At 50.4% G+C, this 21,350-nt stretch overlaps 2 protein-coding genes across 4 annotated transcripts in view; one reads left to right on the top strand and one right to left on the bottom strand.

Annotated features, from left to right (window-relative positions):
• The first annotated feature begins 1,061 nt into the window (after window positions 1-1,061).
• On the top strand, window positions 1,062-3,988 carry POMC (proopiomelanocortin). The gene is made up of 2 exons (XM_057558515.1): window positions 1,062-1,193; window positions 3,290-3,988. The coding sequence occupies exons 1-2, from the start codon at window positions 1,062-1,064 to the stop codon at window positions 3,944-3,946; spliced, it is 789 nt and encodes a 262-aa protein (XP_057414498.1). The 3' UTR covers window positions 3,947-3,988.
• Window positions 3,989-6,070: 2,082 nt separating this feature from the next.
• EFR3B (EFR3 homolog B) overlaps window positions 6,071-21,350 on the bottom strand; it is an 88,531-nt gene continuing 73,251 nt past the window's right edge. For all 3 annotated transcript variants that reach the window (XM_057558699.1, XM_057558698.1, XM_057558697.1), the window contains exons 15-23: window positions 20,976-21,137; window positions 19,653-19,784; window positions 18,155-18,222; window positions 17,136-17,263; window positions 16,289-16,380; window positions 13,221-13,269; window positions 11,952-12,058; window positions 10,567-10,616; window positions 6,071-10,122 (exon numbers count right to left, since the gene is read on the bottom strand). In XM_057558699.1, coding sequence (XP_057414682.1) covers window positions 10,017-10,122; window positions 10,567-10,616; window positions 11,952-12,058; window positions 13,221-13,269; window positions 16,289-16,380; window positions 17,136-17,263; window positions 18,155-18,222; window positions 19,653-19,784; window positions 20,976-21,137 — 894 coding nt within the window. In that variant the 3' untranslated portion in view covers window positions 6,071-10,016. The remainder of the gene's footprint in view (window positions 10,123-10,566; window positions 10,617-11,951; window positions 12,059-13,220; window positions 13,270-16,288; window positions 16,381-17,135; window positions 17,264-18,154; window positions 18,223-19,652; window positions 19,785-20,975; window positions 21,138-21,350) is intronic.

Consider the following 21,350-nt stretch of genomic DNA (forward strand, 5'->3'; position numbering starts at 1 on the left):
CCTTCATGACAGGGGACAGGGCAGTGTGAAAGCTAGAAAGCTCGGGAAAGAGTCGGATACATGGGGCAAAAGGCAGCCTTGATTCTTCCCTTTACTGCATCCTGACCCCTTGAACTCAGCATCTGACCAGAGGTACTTCCTGACTTCTCTGAGAAAGAGTCTTTGGTAGGTGTTCACAATGGGAGGTAATTCCCTTCTGCCCTGTGTGACCATCTCCTTCCCTTCCACACCTACAGCATCTTCAAGTCCAGCTATTTCAGACTACATTTGAGAGACTCATAGAACAAGAGGAGGTCTGACGTGTAATGTGTTCAGGAGATGAGCCAGTTTTAAAAGAATGGGGGTCTGATTTAAACATAAATCTCTCCAGAGTTACAGGGGTCTGGGAAATAGTGATCCCCTGAGTGATTTGTGTACAGGACATCAAATTGGGTTGGTTGAGGTTTTGGCTCAACTGGACAGAGGTTTTATTTGCCTTTATTTAAACCTACTATTCATAGGAAACAGGGTTTCTGAGGAATGATAGAATCCTGGTGGAGAGGAGTAGACCATCTCAAGCAGGAGTTTCAGAGTGCTTTGCCTTTCCCAAGTTACTCCTTGGATCTGGAGTGTTAGAACTATAGTTTCCTGAAGATGGTAAAATAGAAAAGCTCTGTGCTGGATCAGGAGAACTTAGCCTTACCTTGTCATGAACATCTAAGTCATTGTCTCTCTCTGGGCCTTAGTTTCCTCATCTCTCAAATAAGGGGTCAGACAATGACCCCTAAAATATCTTCCAGCTCTAACATCCTTTGGGGTCTGATTTTTAATAAGAGATAAAGGAGAAATTGTACATAGTTTACCCAGGTCCCACTGCCCTCCTCTCTATTCCAACTCACAGGACCACCCTGCACACCAACCTGCTCCTTGAGCTTGTCCTCAAAAAGCCTTGAGCTCCACAAATGAGTGTATTGTTAATGTTGGCTCACGGTCCTTTCTGATGAGTGGCCAACATTGTTCTGCTCCTTGCAGGGGTCCCATTAATCTTGTTTGCCTCTGCAGAGCCTCAGCCTGCCTGGAAGATGCCGAGATTGTGCAGCACTTGTTCGGGCGTCCTGCTGCTGGCCTTGCTGCTTCAGGCCTCCATGGAAGTGCATGGTTGGTGCCTGGAGGGCAGCCAGTGTCAGGACCTCACCACGGAAAGTAACCTGCTGGTATGTGGGCTGTGGCCGCCATCTTGGTTTGGGTATCAGATGGGACTGGGGCTGGGACAGCACAAAGAAAGGGGTATGGGGAAGGGGAAATTCATTCCCAGAGATATGGGTAAGTCATCCAAGGGCAGGAATAGACCTCTAGAGTGAAGTCAGAATTGGGCCAAGGAAGGGAGGAAGCAGCTTCAGGGAGATGGGTCTGGTCCCCAAGTTCTGCTTGATTATCTTTACTTCCTGTCCTGTCTTCTTGTTTAGAGACCCACTCCATTTAAGCTATTTAGAGACAGTGCCATTAAAGCAAACAATACTAACAATGATGATAACAATAAGTGCTCCCTCAACTGATCCTATACTTTCAATCTTTTAGCCCCCAAATTATTCCTTTTTAAATAACCTCACGTCACTTGCCATTTCCATTCCATTTTTCTTCCCTTTCTATCTACTACCAGTTACAAAGCCAGGAAGGTAGTACTATAAACCATCTCTAGAGGGAGAAGGAACAACCCAGTGCCATTTCCCTCTAACTGGTGCCAAATGTCTCATGCTTCTCATGGAGGACTGACCTTCAGCAGCCTTTCCAGAAGCATATAAAGGCCCTTTTTGCCAGGCTGGAACTCCCTCTAGGTCACCACAGTGTGTGTGTGTGTGTGTGTGTGTGTGTGTGTGTGTGTGTATTTGTATTGGGAGGCATACATGAGAAACAATACCAAGTCAAGGCAAAAGCCACACTGCTGGTGTCTGTGACTGAGTTCCATCCTTCTGCCTGTACCTGCCTGGTGAGGGTGCAATGCATATCACTATATTCTGTGTATTTTGTCAGTAGAGAAGCTGAGTTTAGGTGAGGAGAGAGGCTTTCTCAAAAACAGAGCAGGTTGCATGTGGAATATAAAATAGAAATAAAGAGCCTAGGGAATCCTGTGAGCTCTAGTTCAGAGAGACCCAAGAGACTCTTGATCGGAGACACCCATTGCACAGCCTCTTCCGTTGAGAGCTCACCAGGGAAGGAGCACTGGCCGTGGTCAGAGCCCATGGGTTCCAGTCCCAGCTCTGTCACCAATGGGCTGTGGAACCTTGCCAAGTTCCCTTCTCCTCTCTGAGAAATTGGGTGTCATTATGTGTCCAGGGGAGAGGAGTATGAGATAATTTTTGTTTTCCACTGTTAATATTCTGCAGTGTTATAATTCTAAATCCCTGGAGTATGAAATCCCCAACTCAACAGAGTGGGTGGGATCATTCTGTTCCCTCCTTTGTTGTCCCCAGTAACTGAAAACTCAAGGCTGCAGCCCCAAGGTCATTTTCCTAAGCAAATGTGTGCCACAGTCGTCTAGCTACAGGGAGAGGAGATACAGGCTCCATGACCCCTGCAATGGAAATAATCCTGACTTTCTACCCTTCCCTCCAGTCAGGTGACAGGGAAGTGAGACACCTCCTCCCAAAGCTCACTGATTGAGGAAAGTACAGGATCAGCTCAGAAGACTTGAAAGAAAGTGCCAGATGGGTGTGGGAAAGTTTGGAGGGAGATGGCTGGGGGAGGGTATGAGGTAGGTTTGCAGACCACTGGGGTAAGGTTGAGGTATTATGGAAAATACAGGCCCTAGAAGCCTGAACTTCTTTTCCCCCGTTGGGAGATTCTCTCCCAAATTTCAACCCGATGCCCTTCCCAGACCGAACCGAACCGTGTTTATTTATTCAGAATTCATTAAGTGCCAACAACTACCACCCACCTCCCATTTACTGATGAATTCCTATATATCTGGCTTATAAGGTTTAAGACGTTGACCCTGCCCACAAAGCTTCGGGACAAGTAAACCACCGAGTGGGACAGGGATTTTGTCGTAGCTGCCAGGCAGGGGTACCAGGGGTCCAGGAGACAAACGAGGCGCTGCCCGAGCTGAGTCTCAGATGTCCGTGGGTGCCCAGAGGCGGGGGTGGGCAGACGTCCTCGGCAAGGAACCCACAGCGCACTGGCGCCGCTCGTGCGGCGCGCACGTGCGGAGGGAGCAGAGGCGCACGGGCAGCTTGTGGGTGGTGAGGGCGCCGCGGCGGGGGATGGGGGCCGCGGGGCGCGGGGGCCTGACGCGCTCGCCGCTCTCCAGCAGGCGTGCATCCGGGCCTGCAAGCCCGACCTCTCGGCCGAGACACCCGTGTTCCCCGGCAATGGCGACGAGCAGCCGCTGACTGAGAACCCCCGGAAGTACGTCATGAGCCACTTCCGCTGGGATCAATTTGGCCGCCGGAACGGCAGCAGCAGCGGCGGCGGCGCGGCTCAGAAGCGCGAGGAGGAGGAGGGGGCGGGGGGCGAAGGCCCGGGGCCCCGCGGCGATGGCCCGGAGCTGGGGCCGCGCGAGGACAAGCGCTCCTACTCCATGGAGCACTTCCGCTGGGGCAAGCCGGTGGGCAAGAAGCGGCGCCCCGTGAAGGTGTACCCCAACGGCGCCGAGGACGAGTCGGCCGAGGCCTTCCCCCTTGAGTTCAAAAGGGAGCTGGCCGGCGAGCGGCCCGAGCCGGCGCGTGGCCCCGAGGCCCTGGCCGAGGCCGCGGCCGCCCGGGCCGAGCTGGAGTATGGCCTGGTGGCGGAGGCCGAGGCGGCCGAGAAGAAGGACGAGGGGCCGTATGAGATGGAGCACTTCCGCTGGGGCAGCCCGCCCAAGGACAAGCGCTACGGCGGCTTCATGACCTCCGAGAAGAGCCAGACGCCCCTGATCACGCTGTTCAAAAACGCCATCATCAAGAACGCCCACAAGAAGGGCCAGTGAGGGCGCAGTGGGCAGGGCTTCTCTCCCTGGGAAGTCGACCCCAAAGCCCCGGCTCCTGCCCTCCTGCCGCCTCGCGGCCTGGGTGAGGACTCGCCCAGGCGGTGATGGCGCCAGGTATTCCGCCTTTTAAAGCTGTCTGTAGTTAGGAAATAAAACCTTTCAAGTTTCACATGCGACTCTTTGAATATTGACTGGACGAATAAAATAAAAATGCATATCCATCAAATAAAGAGCAGCACATATTGAAGGAACGATAGGGGTTTCCATGTGACCAAGTGGTAGTATGTTTCATAGGATACAGTGGGAATGAAAAGAAAATGTACTTCCCTCCCCACCCGTGACAAATGGGTCTTCAAGGGGTCAAATAGTTTGGGTGATGGCTCAGTATGGCTACATTTCCCACTCTCCATTGGATGGGGAAGGACTGCTCAGCTGGCTGATGTGTGAAGAGGCAGGATTCTTCCAAGTGACCCTGCTTCCCATCCAACTCCATGAGCCAGCGGGAAGCTGATGAAGCCCAACCAAAACTGGGAGGACTCTCTGGGCTCAGGTGGCAAGCTGTGGTAATGCCTCCGTCAATCTAGCCATCTGGGACCTTGGGCAAGTTTCTGAACTTCTCCAAGATTTAGTTCTTTCATCTACCCCTTTCTTCCTTACTACTGTGAGGGCTATTGTGAGGGTTAATGAGAAAATGGGTGGGATCATCTTATCACTGAGAGGCTAAATGGGAGAGCTGAGGGTTGGTATCAGTTCAGATTTGACTGCCTTATCAGACTACTCTCAGATATTCTCAAACACGGGGTCTCACCCACATGGACACACACCCATGGAGACACATCTGTATAAATACAACACAAAATGCACAGATGCTTCTTCCAGTCGCTAGGGCTCAAGCCTTGAGGTGTGACTATCTTTTCCCCCTTGTCATGCCCAAGCTCTCTCCTCTTGTTGTCCAGCTGCAGCCTTCTCTTCATTCTCAGCGCTCGCGGCTCAGGCCTTGACTATCCTAACAGCTTCCTAACCAACTGGTGTCCTTGTCTCCAGTTGTCTTCTTCCCCAATCCATCGTACACGTTCTTCATATTAATGTATACAAAATCTTGCTTTCTCCATATTCCCTAGCTCAGCACACAAAACAATCGCCCCACCCCCACTCTTCCATCAATTCCAAACTACTGGGCATGGCACGCACAAGGGCCCTTGTCCATCAGTTTCACTCTCCTTACCAAACCCCACTTCCCTGGTCTTCTCACTCTTCTCCCATCCTCCTCCATCCTCTGCCTGGAATTCCCCACCTTCCCCCTCCATTTTGAATGTTACCGTTTTTTCAACACGAGCCCAGGCTGAAGTCCACTTCCACTGGGAAAGTTGGGATCTCTTGCAGCTGAGCCTGCACATTTTCAGGGTTTCTGCAGTCAGCCCCTTTGCACCGGGGGGGGGGGGCATGCAGACCAGCTCAGATGGCAAGTTTCTTGCTGCACATATGTCTTGTGCTTTTCTCTCAGGGAAACTCTAAGCTCCACGAGGGCAGAGGCTAGGGGTTGTGCTTCTTTTGTATGTCCCCATGATGTTTTCACAGTGTTGGGGCCCCTGGTTTGCAGTCACACACATTTACAGTTCACAAGAGACTCACAGACACTGATACACAGAGATGCACATCTCCACGTCAGTTGCATCAGACATAGCAGGGGATGGTGCAGGTCAAAGCCGGCTGGGGACATCTCTGTATGGTACTTCCATATTTACTCCCATATTTTGATGATCTTAGAAGTTCACAAGTAAAGAAAACTGGAATGCCCCTGGGAAGTCCTGATGGAATCAGAAAGCCAGACTTTTAAGATAAAGTCTCCCTCAGTGAGGGTTATATGAAATGGGGCTAGATTCTAGTCACTGTAATGAAGAAATGGCCCAGGCCTTCCCATCTGAGGATGCTTCTACGCTGGGAATCCTGGGCCTCGTGTTTACATCCTGGTAGCATCCTTTCCCTTACCCTCCTTCCTTTTGAGGCAAGTAAAGAATGATAGGCGGGGGTGGCTAAATGTCAGCGGTTAATACTGGTGGCATTTTCAGATCCTGTTTGCATCTCAAAAAACCATTTACTTTAAAGAAATCAAATAGACAACTGTGTGGTGACAACATTAACATTTATTTGAAAAGGGCATCATGAAGGCTCATTGGGAAATCACGACTAATAGTCCTAAAGAATAATCTTGCTAAGAGTCCTTCCTCCTACATTCCAGCCCCGCCCCCCACATCCTCCTTCCCCTTCCTTAAACTAATTTGATTCAATGAGTTCAAAATACAGAAAACCGCCACAGGCACTAATTCTGCACTCACATATAAATACGTCAGCTATTATATACATACACTGTCAACTACGAACTACACTATACACACATGCAGGCGCACGGGCACACACACACTCAGCCAGGTCATGAACGTCTAAGTGGACACAGACATGTTACAATGTATGTGTAATGCTGCAGCATTTGTGGATTTACAGCTCTGCGCTCCACAGGCCAGAATCAACAGCCATGGAGGAAGAGCTCGAAAGGGGAAAGTGATGGGCTGGGGTCCCAAGGGCCCCTGAAGGAGAAGAGACCTGGTCAACCTCGTTGGTGCTAAAGGAGAGCACGGAAAACAGGCCGCAGAGCCCCCTCCCACAGGCCTGTGTCCCCTCCCCACTTCCCCAGCTGGCAGGCCCCACCAAGACCATCCTTCTGCAGGCTTCAGTCCTAGGCCGGATTTGGGATACAGGGTATTTTAACTAGAAGATTTCTAGGGTTAGTGAGACGAAGAGGTAACACACTGCCCTAAGCCTTCTCCCCAGACATAAGGAAGCTGTCTTGTTTCAGCACAACTGCCTGCCAGGGTCTGTGGGTCTGGAGAAGTGGGCGTGGCCTGCTCAGAGGTGCCCACTTCCCTGTCTACCATCAAACTTAATATTCAGCCTAACAGCTCAGGTCTAGTCTTTTCCCACAGGCCCCAGCTGGCCAGCTGCCATGTCATGGTCATGAAGAGGAACTGGGAGAAATAGCCTCACTTCTCAGTGATACTCTCTGTACCCAGGTGAGAAGTCCCAGGGACAATGGAATAGCAACTGGAAGGTGTCATGACCCAAGCGCCCCTAGTGAAGCCAGGAGGTCTGGCCTTTGAGGAGTCTAAACAAATGATTCTTCTGATTCTTAGGCCAGCCGAAACGTATCCTCTGGGACTGAGAACACCCAGGGCAAAGGGCAGTGCATCTGGGATCCCTGCACTCCAAGCACTTCAGATGGTCCCAGCCCCACCTTTTCACTGCTCATCCATCTATTCTTACGCTTGAGGCGGAGGGCTAGACAGAGGAGAATGTCTGAGGACTTTTCTCCTTCTTCTTCTGACCCACTCAGGCTACTTCTCTGGGGAGGAGATATTTAGGAGTTAAGAAATCACTTATTTCTACTTTTCAAAAAGAGGAAAATGGGAACAGGCACAGGCCATGGGGGACCCCTTTGCAAGGAAAACCGGAAGGAGCCTCCAGGGTCACACTGGGGCTCTCCTCTCATCTGCTTCTTATGCATTTATGTGGCTCAACCAAGTTCACTGAAATTCCAAATACATCCATGCTACTGGGTTCTGTCAGCAGAGTGCTAACTGACCCTACCCCTTGCCCACGAGGAAGAGTCTTCAGCAGTTTTGGGGAGCGACTGCTTTGGGTGGCCTTGCTGACTGAAATTCACAACAGAGGAGGGTAGCAAAAAGGGCTGGTCGCTTGACACGGTGCCGCCAGACGCCAGCGGGCTTGGAAGGCAGGAAGAGTAATGCTAGGCTGAAGGCTGGGGTACCCACCAAACTGCTTGGCTTCTCTCCCAGGGCTCGGGAGGGCAGGGGTGGGGTGAAGGAGGCTGCTTAATTTACCATGTAATTGTTCCAGTTAATGTTCATCATAAACTTTCTGATTCTGAGGCATCTTTGGCCAGAATCCATATTCTACTCCATGTCAGCAGGCAAGTTAATATTCTACTGAGTGTAAGTTTAAATTGAAACCGAGAAGGAGGGCACTCAAGATGTGGCCAGGTCTCCAAAGGAAGCACATCGTTGCTATGTAGCAGTGACACAAAGAAAAAGCTGCTTCAGACAGAGGAAACAGCAATGAAGTATATGAAGAATGGGAATCCTGCACCTTGTTTCTTCCATCTATTCCCAGGGTGGGGATGAGGGAGAGACAGCTGATGGACATGTAGGTCTCTGGTTCTAGTGCTGGTTCTAGAAAGAGGCTCCAGGGAATGACTCCCAAGTCCCAGAACCAGGGCCCCAGGGCAGTGCTCGGGGTGCAGATGCCATGGGGGTGGACCCTACAGTCAGAGAAGCACTAGAGAGAAACAGGGCTTCACGTCAAAGCTGAGCAGGGAAGAAAGATGGGAAGATCCAGTGAGGAAAAGACATGTTTGTGGCTCAAGATTTAGATTTTCTCTGAAGCTTCTTCCAAAGGTCATTTGTCTTCAAGTTTGTTTCTAGTTATTTTAAATTTGGTTTCTTAATAAAGAGATATTAAAGTAAAGAGAAATCTCGGTTCACGCCTGTAAAGTTGGGCTGAGCATTAGCCAAAAGCCACAGAGCAGAGCCAAAGGCTGTGGTGGAGGGGCAGGAGCGGGCCCCCTCGGCCCTGTAGTCATGTAGACCCTCTGGAAGCCGCAGGCCCACAGCACAGAGGCAGCAACCAAGGGGGGAAACTACAGGAACGAGGGTCAGGCAGCCCCCATACCCAACAAGGTTATTGCAGACGCAATAGGAAAGTTACATTTGTTAAGATTCTCCTAATTTGCACAAATACACCTATCAGCCCTGATAATCAAGCTCTCACAGTACATCTGTGCAGGGCCACGCACAGAGGTGTGACCCGAGGGTGTCCCGAGAAGACTGCCCTCCCCTTAGCAGAATCAGCCCGCTTCCGACCCCACCCCACGCTGCTGAAAATTGTACCCTCAAAAGGGGTTCCTTTGGCTCAAGAAATCTACTCACCCTCCCTCTTTTCAAGAGCAAATTCTCCAGGAAGGAATCATTTGACCATTCTCACCTTCCTGTGAGTCATATCAGCTCAGAAAATTTATGGGAAGTTAGACTGGAAAAGGAGAAGGAAAGGGCTATTCTTGGCCAGAGGGAGCTGCCTTAGGAAGAGGCCCAGGTGAGGTTCCGCCAGAGGCAGCTCACACGGGGAGCCGCAGGAAGAAGAGCATCAAAGAGGGAGAACTCAACTCAGAAATACATCCCTCTGGACAAAGGAGGGGAGGTACTACAGAGGGACGCAGACTTGCCCACTTCTGCCCGCTGCTCCTCTACAGCAGGCCGGCCCGTGCTTCTGCTCGCTGGCCCAGCCGGCCAGCCTGGGGACGCGGGCTCCCCCTATCAGCGGCCTGCTGCCCCCCATGGTGTCTCTACCCCAGCTTCTGTTATACAAGCTCAGTATTAGTTAACAATAGAAACAATTCACGAAGAGGCAACTGGCAGGGTGAGCAGGGAGTGGAAAAGACACCAGAGACTTGAAGGCCTTTGGACCGTCAAATGGGGAAGGAGGAGGGGACACTCTGGAGGAGATCAGTGCCCCATCTTCCAGCTCTCACAGGCCACTGCTTTACAGGAGCTGGCCTTGCTTCCTCCTGATTGCAGTCTACGGCTTCCTTTGACCAACTGTGTCTCTCTCTAGTTCCCTCCTGGGGGTACGGCAGCTGCGCACCCACCCCCGTGAAAGCCTTTCACTTACTACACTAAGCAGGAGTTTCCTGGGACCTCAGCCTCTCTCTGGAGACCCCCAGTGACTCTTGGCCCCAGGATGACACAGAGGAGGAGACAAAGGGCATAGGTAGGATGCTTATTGGCCCCAGAGGGGCACGTGGCCGGATCTCCCTCAGGGAAGACAAAGAGGAAGCAGGGAGGCCAAGAGGGGGCCAAGGGGGCCCAGGGCTCCGCCTTGCTTAGCTGTCCAAGGTGCTTTTTCTCGGAGATCCCAGTTAGATTTCCATGTCGTAGGGGTGGGCGTGAAGGCGAGCCCCTCCCTCAGACCCCACCCCTCCGAGAAGCTTGTGTCTTGGAATTCAGTATACGCACAGATCGGGAAACTTCATCTCATAGACGGGGATGGAGTGGTTCTGAGGCTGGCCATAGGCTGCGGTGATGGTTCCTGATGGGCTTGGGGGGGGCCTGGGACAGAAACACATGGAGGAGAAAGGCATGAGGAGGGGGTTCTGGGGTCCCACCCCGTGCAACAGAGCAGCTGACTGAGGTTTCTCTTTGAATAGGGACCAGAGATTTTGTCACTCCGTGGTTCCCAGGTTTCAAGCTGTTCTAGAATCTTCAGCTTGAAGTCAAGCTTTACTGCAGGCTCTACAACGACTCTGTTGCTCTAGAAAGTACCAGCTTGTGACACTAGGACCCCCGGCTCTTTTCCAGGGTTCACTGAGCTGCCTCTTTCTCCCTTCAGTCTCTGTTTCCTTACCTGGGGAGAGTTGGTGGCCGACTCCAGCCCTGGAGACAGAGGCTGGGGGCAGGGAGGGCTGAAGACAGGTGCGAGAGGAGGACTTGGGGGGAGGAGTACCTACGCTGGGCCACAGAAGTGGGGATCCCCTGCCCAGGGCTGCCACTTACCGGATGGTGATTTCAAAGATCTGATTGAGTTTGCTCTGCAGCAGTGATGCCTAGACACAAACAGAGGGAAAGTGAGCCGGGGGCTGACTCCCAAGCGCCCCTGCCCAGCATGCACTGAAAGTGCTGGGCAGTTGCGGCCTCAGGAAAGAAACCGGTGTGAGCTCGTTTCCAGAACTTATCTGTGGACCCTGGCTGTGGGTTCAAATCAGAAAGAGCCGCCCAGCAAAGGCCTGCTGGGGACAGCACAGAGGCCAGGAACCCCAGGAAGGACTTCAGCAAAAGTTCTGGAAGAGCCCTTAGCTCCTCCAAGGGGGGCAATAGGGCCTGCTGGGCAGAGTCAGGAGGCTCAGAGCTGGTTCCAGCTCTTTCCTTAACTCCCAAGGAGCAGTTGTGCAAAGTTGGTGCATTAGGGAAGATGTTCTCTCTGGTCCCTTCCGGCTCCACCTAAGTCCATGTACACAGAGAGTGAGACTGTGCTCGACTCTGAGCTCACGAAATGAGCAGCATCTACCTCTCAGGATGGGACAAGAGGTTAGCATAATATAGGCCCAGAAAAATCTATATTATACTTACATGTATTTTTATATATATGTTATATACTTTTATATATTACTATATATAATTATTATAATATATGAGAAGTTTATGTATATATGTTTGAAATATATATAATAGAAAATTACCTGTGTTTTTATTGAGAGGAAAAAGTACAATAAAATAGAAGTTATTTGTAGACTTTGGATGTTTACAATTATGTTTCATTGTTACGAAGATGGACACTGGGACTAACAAATCCTGGAATACCGTTTTCAAGAAATGTTTGTGCTCTTCCCTTAGCCATCTACTCGTCTTTCTACTCATCTGGCGCCCTCTCATTCAGATTTCTTTTCCAAGGCCAGGCCGTTCCATTCTACCTGCTGGGGTCCCCCAGTTGGAAGCGGGCCCTGTAGCAAACGCTGGCCATCTTTCCTGTGCCATGGCCCCTTCTCCCATCACTCCATAACGTGACAATCCTAATGGCAACAAACTCGCAGAGTTGTCATGAGAAGGAGATAAGCTGATAAATGTAAGATGCTCGGGTGAACAGCAAGTGCTATTTACATTCTTGCTCTGATGATTATAATTATTATAATCTGTCTATTTGGTACAGGAGATCCTGAGGTCAGGATTTCTCCCTTATATGAAAACTGTGACCTCTGGAGGGGTGTATGACTAATAGCCTTTAGGTTCAGGGGGGAACAATGTAGTGCCAAGGCACTGCTGGGATCTAAACCCTAAGTTCTGGATGACAACAGTACCAGGATCTCCTAGAAACTCAATCCTGCCCTGGACCCACATCCAGTGTCCGTTTGGTCCCGGGAGGGGCACCGTTACGTCTCACTTACCCGGGCCCCGCAATGCGCTGCAATCTCCTCAAAGGGCGCCTTCTGGAACTTCTCCACCACCTGTCGCCGCCGTTCACGCTCCTGCTCCTCGACGGCCACGCTGTCCACTGCGGCACAGAGAGCCGGGTCAGCCCTCAGGTCCTAGCCCAGTGATGCAGTCTGAGATTGCCCCCCAGCTGTCCACTCTGCTGACGAGGGGCAGGGTGGCGTGGAGGGTGTGATGCCATCACTTGGCCCTGGGAGGGCTAGACCCCTTTCCGATTCTGCCCCTTTCCTTGCCTAAGAGTTTGAAAACTAGTTGAGTGGACCCTTAATTGGGGCTAAAGCCCCATGTAGTTGCATTGACACTGGGACTCTTAGACGAAAGTTCCTGGAACAGGAAGTACTCTGGGGGGGAATATGAAAAGGGATATCAACAGTGGAAAAGCCACAAAAGACAACGAAGAATCCCTATGGCAGAGCAGTCTGAGGCCATTTAGTTTAAGGCTTCTGCATATTCCTCTTGGTAGCCGAAGTGAAAAAAAAAAAAAAAAAAGGAAGGGTATGAAATATGTTCATCATGCCCAGTTTAAGAAGGCAGAGCAGTAGGAACATTTAGAAAGTGTACCATGAATGACAACAAAAATAAAGATTTGTTATCAGTTATCGGAAAAATTCTCTAATTCGGGATACTTCATTGCCCAATAATCTAGACGAGGTAATACTGCATTTTAAAATCTATTGTCATTATTAAATAAATATTAATAGGATTTGTTCTTAATGGCTTTCATTGGTCAACTTTTTCTTTTGTATCACACTCCACCAAAAAATTGTCAAGGTATTTATACAAATTAAAATTGCAGGTGGAAGGGAGGGAGATGCAAGAGGGAAGAGATATGGGAACATATGTATATGTATAACTGATTCACTTTGTTATAAAGCAGAAACTAACACACCATTGTAAAGCAATTATACTCCAATTAAGATGTTAAAAAAATAAAAAATAAAATTGCTGTTTACTTGTCTGATTGGCTGTAGCCCTCAACTGACCACTTTTAATGGCAACGGTCAGTAGAAAAAGGGTTCCTGGCATAGGACATGGACCCCCGTTAAGAGAGGGGGACTTTTAACTGCAGCTTCAGTAGTTGTGAAGAGTTTAGAGGAAGCCACCAGCCTCTCCCCTCACACCTGTGTGAATCACACTTGGGAGGGCAGCAGACAGCTGCACACACCCTCACGCCTCTCCAGGACCCAGCCCTGCGATCCCCTCCCTGGGGGGCCCCCACTTACCAATGGCCTTCTTCAGCGTCTCATAGGTGATCTCCTCGGCAGGCACGCGCTGAGGGAGAGGGAACAGAAGTGCTCAGAAAGGGGAGGCGGGGGGAGGCAGCCTTGGCTTCCTCAGTTACCCGGCAGCCACTTCACTTCTCAGAAGAATGTCCTGATGGGAGAAACTCCCTCAGGACACCCACATTCTCACTAGGGTCTCTGGAAGCTGCCTGAGCAGGCACAGCGCCTCCAACTGAAGGAGAGCAGGGAGAGAGAGAGGTGGGGAGGCTAGAGCCTCATCAGTCACAAGTCTCGCCTGAAAGAACTCACTGGCCCCTCCTCCCCTCGCCCCGCAGCGGGTCCCATTAAGCTCCCTGGGAAGAAAACACTGTAATTCAAACAAATCTTCAGAGAACGTAACGGAAAATATTCGAAACAAGAGAAGGCAGCTAGCAAATATAATCTCATATGAAAATTTCAAGAACTGACTAACATTTTTGAAGACTTCTGATATTAAATTATCCACCAAGGTGATTTGAGCTTTCAGTAAAGGTAAGGCATGCTGAGGTTGGTCCAAGGACCTGGGTCACAGGATCTCAGTGTCCTGGGAACCCATAAAAGGTAGAGGTGGAAAATAATAAAACCCGAAGAAGGGTGTTCTATGGATGTGTGGCCTTAGGTCAGATGCTGAAAATTGTGAAGGAGTTTGGACTAAATTCCAGGAATTCCCCACTAGACTGTGAGCTCCTTGAGGCAAGACCCATGATTTATTCATATTCTATTACTTAAATATAATATTACATGAAAGAGGCAGACACAGGAGAGAATGATTTCATTGATATAAACCTCAAGAAGTGACATAAGTTGGGCTACTGGCTCCCTCTGGGGAGGGGGTACAGAGGCAGGGCTCCTGGAAGACAACGTTTCAGTCCCTGATCCGGGTGTGAGTGCATCAGTATATTCACTTTATTCACTCAGACAATTCACTGAGCTTGGAATTCCATAAATGCTTGTTCGAGTAGGAATGGACAGAGTTGTAGGTATGGGATAAAGTCATCCAACAAATATTAAGTGAGCACCAATTATGTGTAGGATTCTTGGCTAGTCACTTAGTTGAAATTGCAAAATGTATTACTATAGGAATTACACGCAAGACAGCACTATCATTCATTCTGAAGATTCATTCACTGTGAAGGTTCATCCTCTGTAGGTCTGTCCATCCACCCACCCATCCATCCATCCATCCATCCATCCACTGTCAGCACTGACCAACATCAGATATTCACGGGTAAAGTGATAGGAAACCATGTGGTGGTGGGAGAAAAAGGAAGACAGATCACTGGGTAAAGGCAGGCAGAGAGAAGCTGATGGAGGAGATGGACCACAGGCTGGATGTTGATGAATGGGCGATTCATGAACATAGAGGTGGAGAGGAAGGGTGATTCCGACATGGGATTCCATACTAGCAAAGACATGGAGGTGAATGAGAAAGCATGGGGGAGACTGAGAGCAGACCAGCCAGAGAGGAGGGGAGATGAAATGAAATGGGAGGGCATCCCTGACTACAAATGGCTCTGAATGCCAGGCACTGGGTTTGGAATTTGACCAAACCAGCATTTATTGATCACCTGCTATGAGGCTGGCATTTGAGGCTACAGGGAGTCACCGTGAGATTCTGGAGGGGGCGGGCATGGTGGGCTGGAAGTGGAAAGAAGTATAGCACAGCAGAAGGGTGGAGGCTCCCACACCCCTGCTTTAGATACCAAGCCTTCCCCGGGCTAAGCTGACTCTCTGAGGGGGAGGAACCCATGATGGTGACCAGGAGGCCAAGAGGAGCAGGCGCTGTGTACCCAGGTGAGCATTTCTCTTCCTTCTTCTGCTTCACTTTACTTATCAATTCCTGAGGGTCTCTCAACTCTCGGGAAGGAAGAATTACAACTATTGAGGGGATGGCAGCCAACTCACGCTGTGCTCCTAACACATGAGGTTCCCATCCCTGCAGAGCTGGAAGGGCCTTGGAGGACACCTGGCTCAACCTCATGTTGCTTCTCCAATTAGCCTGAGTCAGAGCTTCCTTCCTTCCATGGGAAGGTTCCAGACAAGCTTGGAAAAGCCCTGCCCTGGAGGTCTGCCCCAGTAACCGAGGGGCTGTTGGAATGGCTGAGGGCACAGTTAGGGGGAGGCTTGATCTTTACCCCACTGACTTCTCCTTGCTCCAGGCCCATCTGGGGAAAGGCTGGGTGTGCAGGCTGTCCTTCACAGCTACTCCAGGCTGTCCGTGCCCAGGGATCTCGCAAGTCTCCTTGTCCCACCCAGATGTGCATCCTCCCTGCTTCTTGCTAAGGTTCCCCTGCGTCTCCGTCAACTCCCTTAATTGGCAGAGTTACCATTTAAAACAAGTGTACTGCATCCTGAGGCTTCAGTTCCCTCGGGACGCCTTCCTCCTCCCTGCCCCGCCCCCATTTCTTTTTCATTTTAGGGAGTAAAATTGGTATTTCCACTAAAATTCTTTATTCCCCCTTACTTGTGGGTACACCTTCTTTATTTTCTGAGGTAGAAGCAATACTGGTAGGAGAGATATCACATGGTCATTTAAACAGAAATTAGATATTCACAGCCCTCAAGAGATGATGGAAGGAAGAGAGATCTTTAAGCTACATCTTTCTCTTTAAAAAAGCATTTTTCTTGACATATCTGGACGAAACATTGTAAAAGCTATTCTTGCCCTCATCTTTCCTGTGAGGCCTTCCAATTTCCAACATGGAGCACGTCCGCCTCCATCATGAATAGGGAATGACTAACAGCAAGCCTTTCAAGACTGATTTTTATAACATGCTCATGGGAGTGTATGGGGTGGGGGGGGATTCGGTAATTTTTTCCAGATGGAAATGTCTAGGATACATATGATAAGACTCAGTAAGAAAACAGGACTTAGTTGAGAAATTTACTTTCTGTGCAACTTTAAATGTGTGGGGTGGCTAAGGGAGCCTAGATCGTGGAGTGTCTGACCACCTAGGAGGTGGGGAGAGTCCCCTCCCGGGAGGACGCTGAGCTTCACCAGGACAGTGGATCAAGAAGGACACACTCACCTCCTCCTTCTCTGGGCTGTTCCTCGATTCTACCTCCACCTGCAGGGAAATGGTTTCTCCAATGCTCTTCCTCTTGGATAAGCGATCCTCATCTGGGAAAGGAGGATAGAGAAGCTAGAGTCCCCAGCCCCTGCAGAGCAAGCCAGGATCACGCCTCCAGCACCATCTCCCAACCCCCTTGCCTTTGCCTGGTCCACAATCCTCGGAGGGCTCAGAGGGAGTTTATACACTGGGGCTACAGCTGGAGTTTATGGAGGGCTGCTGGACTTCACCGCCCATCTTAGGGTGGTGAGTTTTGCTTTTTAGGGCTAAGATTTTGAAATCACTGATGAGCACAAAGAAGCTGCTTATGACCAGAAAGCATATCTCAACTTTCACAAGGGTCATCTGCTAATAGCACCAGCAGCTGTCATTTGCGTAGCATTTCCTACTACGGGCATTTGCTTCTACCCTCTAAGGCAGGTGTTGTTAATATCCCTATTTTACAGCCAAGGCAACTGAGACTCAGAGATGCCAAGGGACTCATCTAAGATTCTTCACGAAGTAAGCTGCAGAGAACTGGGTCTCAGACTCCACAGCCCATGTGTGCTCTTTCCGGCACAGTGGGGTCTCTCCCACGCACAGGCCAGGCTATCCCGTGGGCCAGTTACTCCTAAGGACCCTGCACTGAGGAGGAGAGGTGGGAAAATCAAGGATCTCACCATGGATTTCCACTGTGTCTTTCAGCTCTTGTGTGACATCTAAGGTGCCATGGAAGGTGACCGAAGGACTCACAAGTCCCTTCCTTTCAGGCCCTGGCCAAGAAAAGCCAGAGGCAGGCTCGGAAGTCCGCGAGCAGGGCTCCTACCTGTCAGCTGAGGGATGTAGGGCAGGCAGAGCCTGTCTGCATTGTAACCACTGCCCCCCAGGACTTCACTGATCTTGCTCTGGCGGAAGAGAAACTCAATCACCACTCCATCAAGGTTTTGAGACAGCCTGGGAGACAAAGGAGGGAAGAGGCAAATGAGAACCACGGGGCACTAGGATGATTTCCTGATGACCTTCCTTACTTTAAAAGTAATGCTCAAGGAGTTCCCCGGTGGCCTAGTGGTTAGGATTCCTGGCTTTTACTGCCGTGGCCTGGGCTCAATCCCTGGTCGGGGAACTGAGATCCCTCAAGCCACGCAGCAAGGCCGGAAAAAAAAAAGTAACACTCATTATACAAAAGTGACAGAGGAGCAAAAGGAAAAACACCACCTACAGTCCCACTTTCCAGAGAGAACCACATCCACATTTTGTGCAGAGTCCCTCAGTCACACACATTTTTGCACACACACACACACACATCCCCATGGCCCCCACTGTCCTGTTCTAGGATCTATTTTACTCACCTATTATACACTGAATATTTCACATGAACTATTTAAAAACATTTGGGATGGGCTACCAGTTGTCTATGGTGTAGATGGGCCATAATTTATAAAGCCATCCTCTGTTGTGGGATATTTTGTTTTTTTCAGAATATGTTTCCCTTGAGTCCCTCTGATGCTGAAGTGATGTTGGCCCACACACTGCAGGCTGAGAAGGCCACTTGGATTGGTGGTACTGTCTTGTCAGGAAGGACTCCTGCAGGATTTGTTCCCATGGGCTTGGCCAAAGTTCCCAGAGGCTGCATCCCATATTCTATAGTACAACACACTGAGATGGCTCAAGGCATGAATTATGGTCAGGTGAGGGGATCAAACTTGACCCAGGACTTCCGGGTCATAGGCATAGGGTCCACTTTCTGCCCTTGAGCCCATAGAAGCCCAAGTCTCTGGCCTCAGACCGTCCACTTTCTTGCTCAGCTGCTTGGGTTGTCCTTGACCACGTCCTCAGTGTTCTCACCTGGGCCTCTCCACAAACACGTCCTCAGGGAGCATGTACGGAGCCTCTTTCTTCCTGCTCTCTATCACCTGAGGTTTGGGAGGAGTCGTGAGAAAAGCTGGGTTCAGCAGGGAGAGGGAAATCCAAACAGGCCAGTGAAAGAGCTCCCGCTCCCCTGAGCACTTCCTCCCTCCCACGAACCCCCTGGAAGAGCACCCACGGCTGGGCTTCTGAGGGAGAAACTCAGACCAACAGGGACCCCAGGGCAGCCTGTGAAGCCCAGGAGGACTGCTCAAGCTGTCTCCAGTGACACACATGCATTAAGTGTCCTCCAAAGGCAGGGGACTTAGCTCCCAAGAGAGTTCAGTTCCTTGCTCCTGTGTCCTATTCCTGTTTTCTATTTAAATGCAAAAAAGGGAGCATAGGTCTCACTGTTCCCCAAACCCAGGCGCACTGCAAAACACCCTATGGAGAGTGACATGGTGAGTTTCCCTCAGCATCCTTTGCAAATTTTTGACAAGAAAGCTGACAGTTATTAAGATGCTGAGAAGTGGGAGGACACTTGGCATGAAAGTATGTGCAGGAGGTGAGGAAGCCACGATGCTACTATTTTTACTGAAGAGGATGTCAGGGCATTGTCTTTCCTGCCCTCCTGGATCAGCCCAAGGCTGGGAAGATCCTGCCTCGTTCAGGGTGGTCTCTGGCACAGCAGTACAGCACCTTCCTCCGTGCCCGCAGCCAGCCCAGGCCAGCTGCGACCTGAGCTTTCTTGTTTAGTTTTATTTTGTTTTGCTAGTGTATTTTAAAGTTAATCCTACATATTGTATCATTCTACCTATACATAGTTCAGTATGTCTTAAAATGCCTTTTTGCAACAACTGAGAACATCTGATTATAGACCGGCTATAAGATAATACCAAGGCATAACCGATAATTTAATTAGGCATGTTAATAGCACAGCAATTAGGTAGAAAGGTACCTATATTTTTTTGGACATATACTGATATATGCAGAGGTGAAACGACATGATAGTCAAGGTTTGTTTGAACATATTTCAGCAAAGGAAAAGAAAAAGAAAAGGAGACAGATGAAGCAAATGTGGAAGAATCTTCGTAACTGTTTAATTCGTGTGACAGCTGTGCGGACGTTCACTGCCCTACTCATATTGCTTTTGTGATATTTGAAAATTTTCATAACAGAAACTTTCCTTAAAGTAGCTTTAGTCCCAGATGACCTGAGAGATGCGGGTGTGTGCGCTTCCGGGAGTGGGGGGAGCACAGAGGGGCCGGAAGTAGAGGAGGGCAGGTAGCAGGTTGGGAAGGGGTACGGGATACTGCGTGTGCCTGCCCCTGCCCCGCTGTGTCATGCCGTACAGGAGGAGTCACTACCGCTGGGAATCTCTCATCATTAGTTCTCATGCCTAGACTAAGCACAGGGCTCATGCAATTAAGCAAAAGTTGTTCTGGGGAAACCCCAAGTCAAGGGCCTCCTGAGCTCTCAGGGTCATGAGGACACCAACCTCATGGATGTGCTGGCAGAAGGCAGGCACTGTCGTGAGTTGGCTGATGAGGTTCAGGTAGGCGGCACCCAGCGCATAGAGGGCACAGCGGTTGTAAACAGGCAAGTTCTCTTCATTGACCTGGGCCATGTCCTGTGGCAACACAGAGGGAACGAACTATACTGGTGCCCCACCCTCCAGCCACCCTCTACCAACCTCCTTTAGGGGTGGCCCGCTACTCAAGACAAAGCCTTTTCCAGCATTTTCCCCATAACTTCCTGGGGAACAGAAGTCGCCCTCATTAAAGCTGAAGCAAATGGTCCTTAGAACAATCCATGAGCTGGAGGCTCATAAATACTTGAGTGGAGAGCCGATGACCTCAATGCCCCACTCTGCAGTTCCAGCTGTAGTGAACTTGACTGTCCAAACCCTCATGAATCCCACCTCTAGGATGCTGTTACCTTCACTACAGACCTTGGATGATTCTTGGAGGACTGGATTGGCTTGCTAAGCTGGGTTCATATGTTAAACTGACAAAGTTGTGAGAGTTACTAGGGGATCGGGACACAAAGGAATCTCAGATTCTAGAATGAAGACTATCATAGCATCTGGGTTGGCCTTGCAGGACTTAGCACCGTCAAGCAGGTAGCTGAAGAGTCTCCACCACAGAATTCCAGGTTTGCCACCATTCAGGATATGATGCCCACCTAGCTTCAGGACCCTGCTGACCCTGGCCTTTGAGGTCTGAAGAACCCGCCCCAATTCCCAGCATCTTGAGCAGTACACTTCCACCCAGGCAAACCGTGAAAGTCTAAAGCCCTATCTAGTGCCACACTGGCTGCCTGAGAGTCACGAGCGGGGCTTGTTGAACCTCCAGGTCCCCAAGCTTGGGGACAGAACTGGGATTATATATTTTTAATAAGTGCTTAAGGTAATTCTGAAGCACAGCCAGGTTTGGGAACCAGGTAATCTTTAGACAAACGAGTTTGTTTGGAGATCACTCCGGGCTTATGAGTATCCTCTTGGCAATCCTTGGAGTCTCATTCAGACCTTGCAAGAGACCCAGAATACTAGGGTGAAGGGATATTTTTGAAAGACCCTGTTTCCCGGGTCTCCTTTACTCTGAGGATGGGCCAAAGCCATGAATTCAGCATTCTTTGGTGGTTCCCCAAATAGGACCATGGTCTGTGGTCTTCATGGAGGAATGGCCAACCAAGGGTGCGACATTCCTGGGCTCCAGAACAGTTTTAAGCAGTAGCTGCTTGGCGCTCTCATTAGTGCTTGGCCAAAACAGGTCCCCTCCCCCGATCCCAGGCCCTATGTCCCGCCCACACGGGGCCCCACCTGGACAGCCAGCACCAGGCGGATGAGGTCCACCACCACCTCCTCGTTGGCCAGCTCAATGCTGATGAGCGCCAGCAGCCCGTAGAGCGCCTCGTAGTGCTGCTGTATGTTCGCTTCCTCCTTACAGCTCAGGTAGATGTGTCTGTAGAGCTGCTGGGAGTGCTGGAGATGGGGACAAGGGTGGAGGCGGGCAGGGTGGGGGTACAGGAGGGGCAAGGAGAATGGGAAGAGCCATCTGAAGGGGGCGGCGCAGCTGTGTGTACCCCACCTCCGCCCCCAGGGACAGGATGCCTTTAAAGCAGACCCCAGTGGAATCGGGCAGTGCAGGAGTATGTGCTTAGGGAAGGTGGGTCCAGTGGAACCAGCAGCAAAAGC

This window comes from Balaenoptera acutorostrata, chromosome 12 (assembly GCF_949987535.1).
Source record: "Balaenoptera acutorostrata chromosome 12, mBalAcu1.1, whole genome shotgun sequence".
NCBI classification, from domain to species: Eukaryota; Metazoa; Chordata; class Mammalia; order Artiodactyla; family Balaenopteridae; genus Balaenoptera; species Balaenoptera acutorostrata.